Here is a 1,029-nt window from a genome sequence, read left to right as displayed (position 1 = left end):
ATGGAGTTTCTTGACCCTAGTGATATGAAAAACACTAGTGAAAAACATATCTCACTTCGCCAGGACCGCATGTGAGCAACTCTTGTTGAACTCTCACGGGAAAGTACGGATTTATGATATGAGTCATTTTCTGATAAATTTTCGTGGAAAATTTTGGTGTTGCTGGTTGGGAAATTGTGGATTTTTGCTGAATTTTCCGCGGGAAATTTTCATTTTCTGATAAATTCTCATAGAAAATTCTGGTGTTGATGAATTTTTACGTGAAATTGTGGATTTTTGCTAAATTTTCCCGTAAAATTGTGAATTTTATGAAAATACTTCTTGTAATTTTCAGGCCTGATATGATCGTAGCTACTCCTGGGAGGTTACTTGATATGATGTCCGACGGCGGCGTCTGTTTAAGAAGAGTTACTTTCTTTGTGGTAGACGAAGCTGATCGAATGATTTTATTGGGATTTTGGAAACAAGTTAAAACGGTAATAACGGGAGAGGGGGAATTTTGTTCAATCGAGTTTCACTCGTTTTACGTGAAGGGGCGTAAAACTCGGTGGAAACGGTATGTAGTAGTCGTGAAATATGTTTTTCATATCACTAGGGTGAAACCCCAATATATGCAAGTTTTGTGAATTTTTCGAGAATTTTCGAGAAGTCGAGTTTTGACTTTGGTATTATTCAGATATCCCAGCAGATTCGTCCGGATCGACAATGCATTATGTTGAGCGCGACGTGGCCTGAGGAGGTGAGTTGGCGAAGGGATGGTATGGATGTTTAGGATGAAGTGGCTGTGTAATTATTTATGTATATTATAAAACGTATATGTTTCCGCGACCGATAATGAAATTGTTTTCCGTGGAGTGAAATGTGTTTTTTTTCATATCACGGAAGAAAATTGAATATTTGTGTAGGTGAGAGATGTGTCGTTGAAGCTGTGCAGAGAGGATCCAGTTCATATCAATGTTGGTGATATTTCGGATAATATTGACGATTCGGATCCTTATAATCGCGAAAAGTTGAGAACTGCTCGCAGTG

At 38.3% G+C, this 1,029-nt stretch overlaps 1 protein-coding gene across 1 annotated transcript; it reads left to right on the top strand.

Moving 5' to 3' along the window:
- Nucleotides 1-334: 334 nt before the first annotated feature.
- Nucleotides 335-1,009, top strand: Pmar_PMAR016645 (DEAD box ATP-dependent RNA helicase, putative; the record flags this gene model as incomplete). Its single annotated transcript, XM_002774649.1, has 3 exons — nucleotides 335-476; nucleotides 677-739; nucleotides 906-1,009. Coding segments are annotated over 3 exons (309 nt in total), but the record flags the coding sequence as incomplete, so codon positions are not given.
- Nucleotides 1,010-1,029: the final 20 nt, after the last annotated feature.

This window comes from Perkinsus marinus (genome assembly GCF_000006405.1).
Source record: "Perkinsus marinus ATCC 50983 genomic scaffold scf_1104296958118, whole genome shotgun sequence".
Lineage (NCBI taxonomy): Eukaryota > Perkinsozoa > Perkinsida > Perkinsidae > Perkinsus > Perkinsus marinus.
Note: the sequence above shows the minus strand (reverse complement) of the source record. Positions and strands in the feature narration are given on the sequence as shown.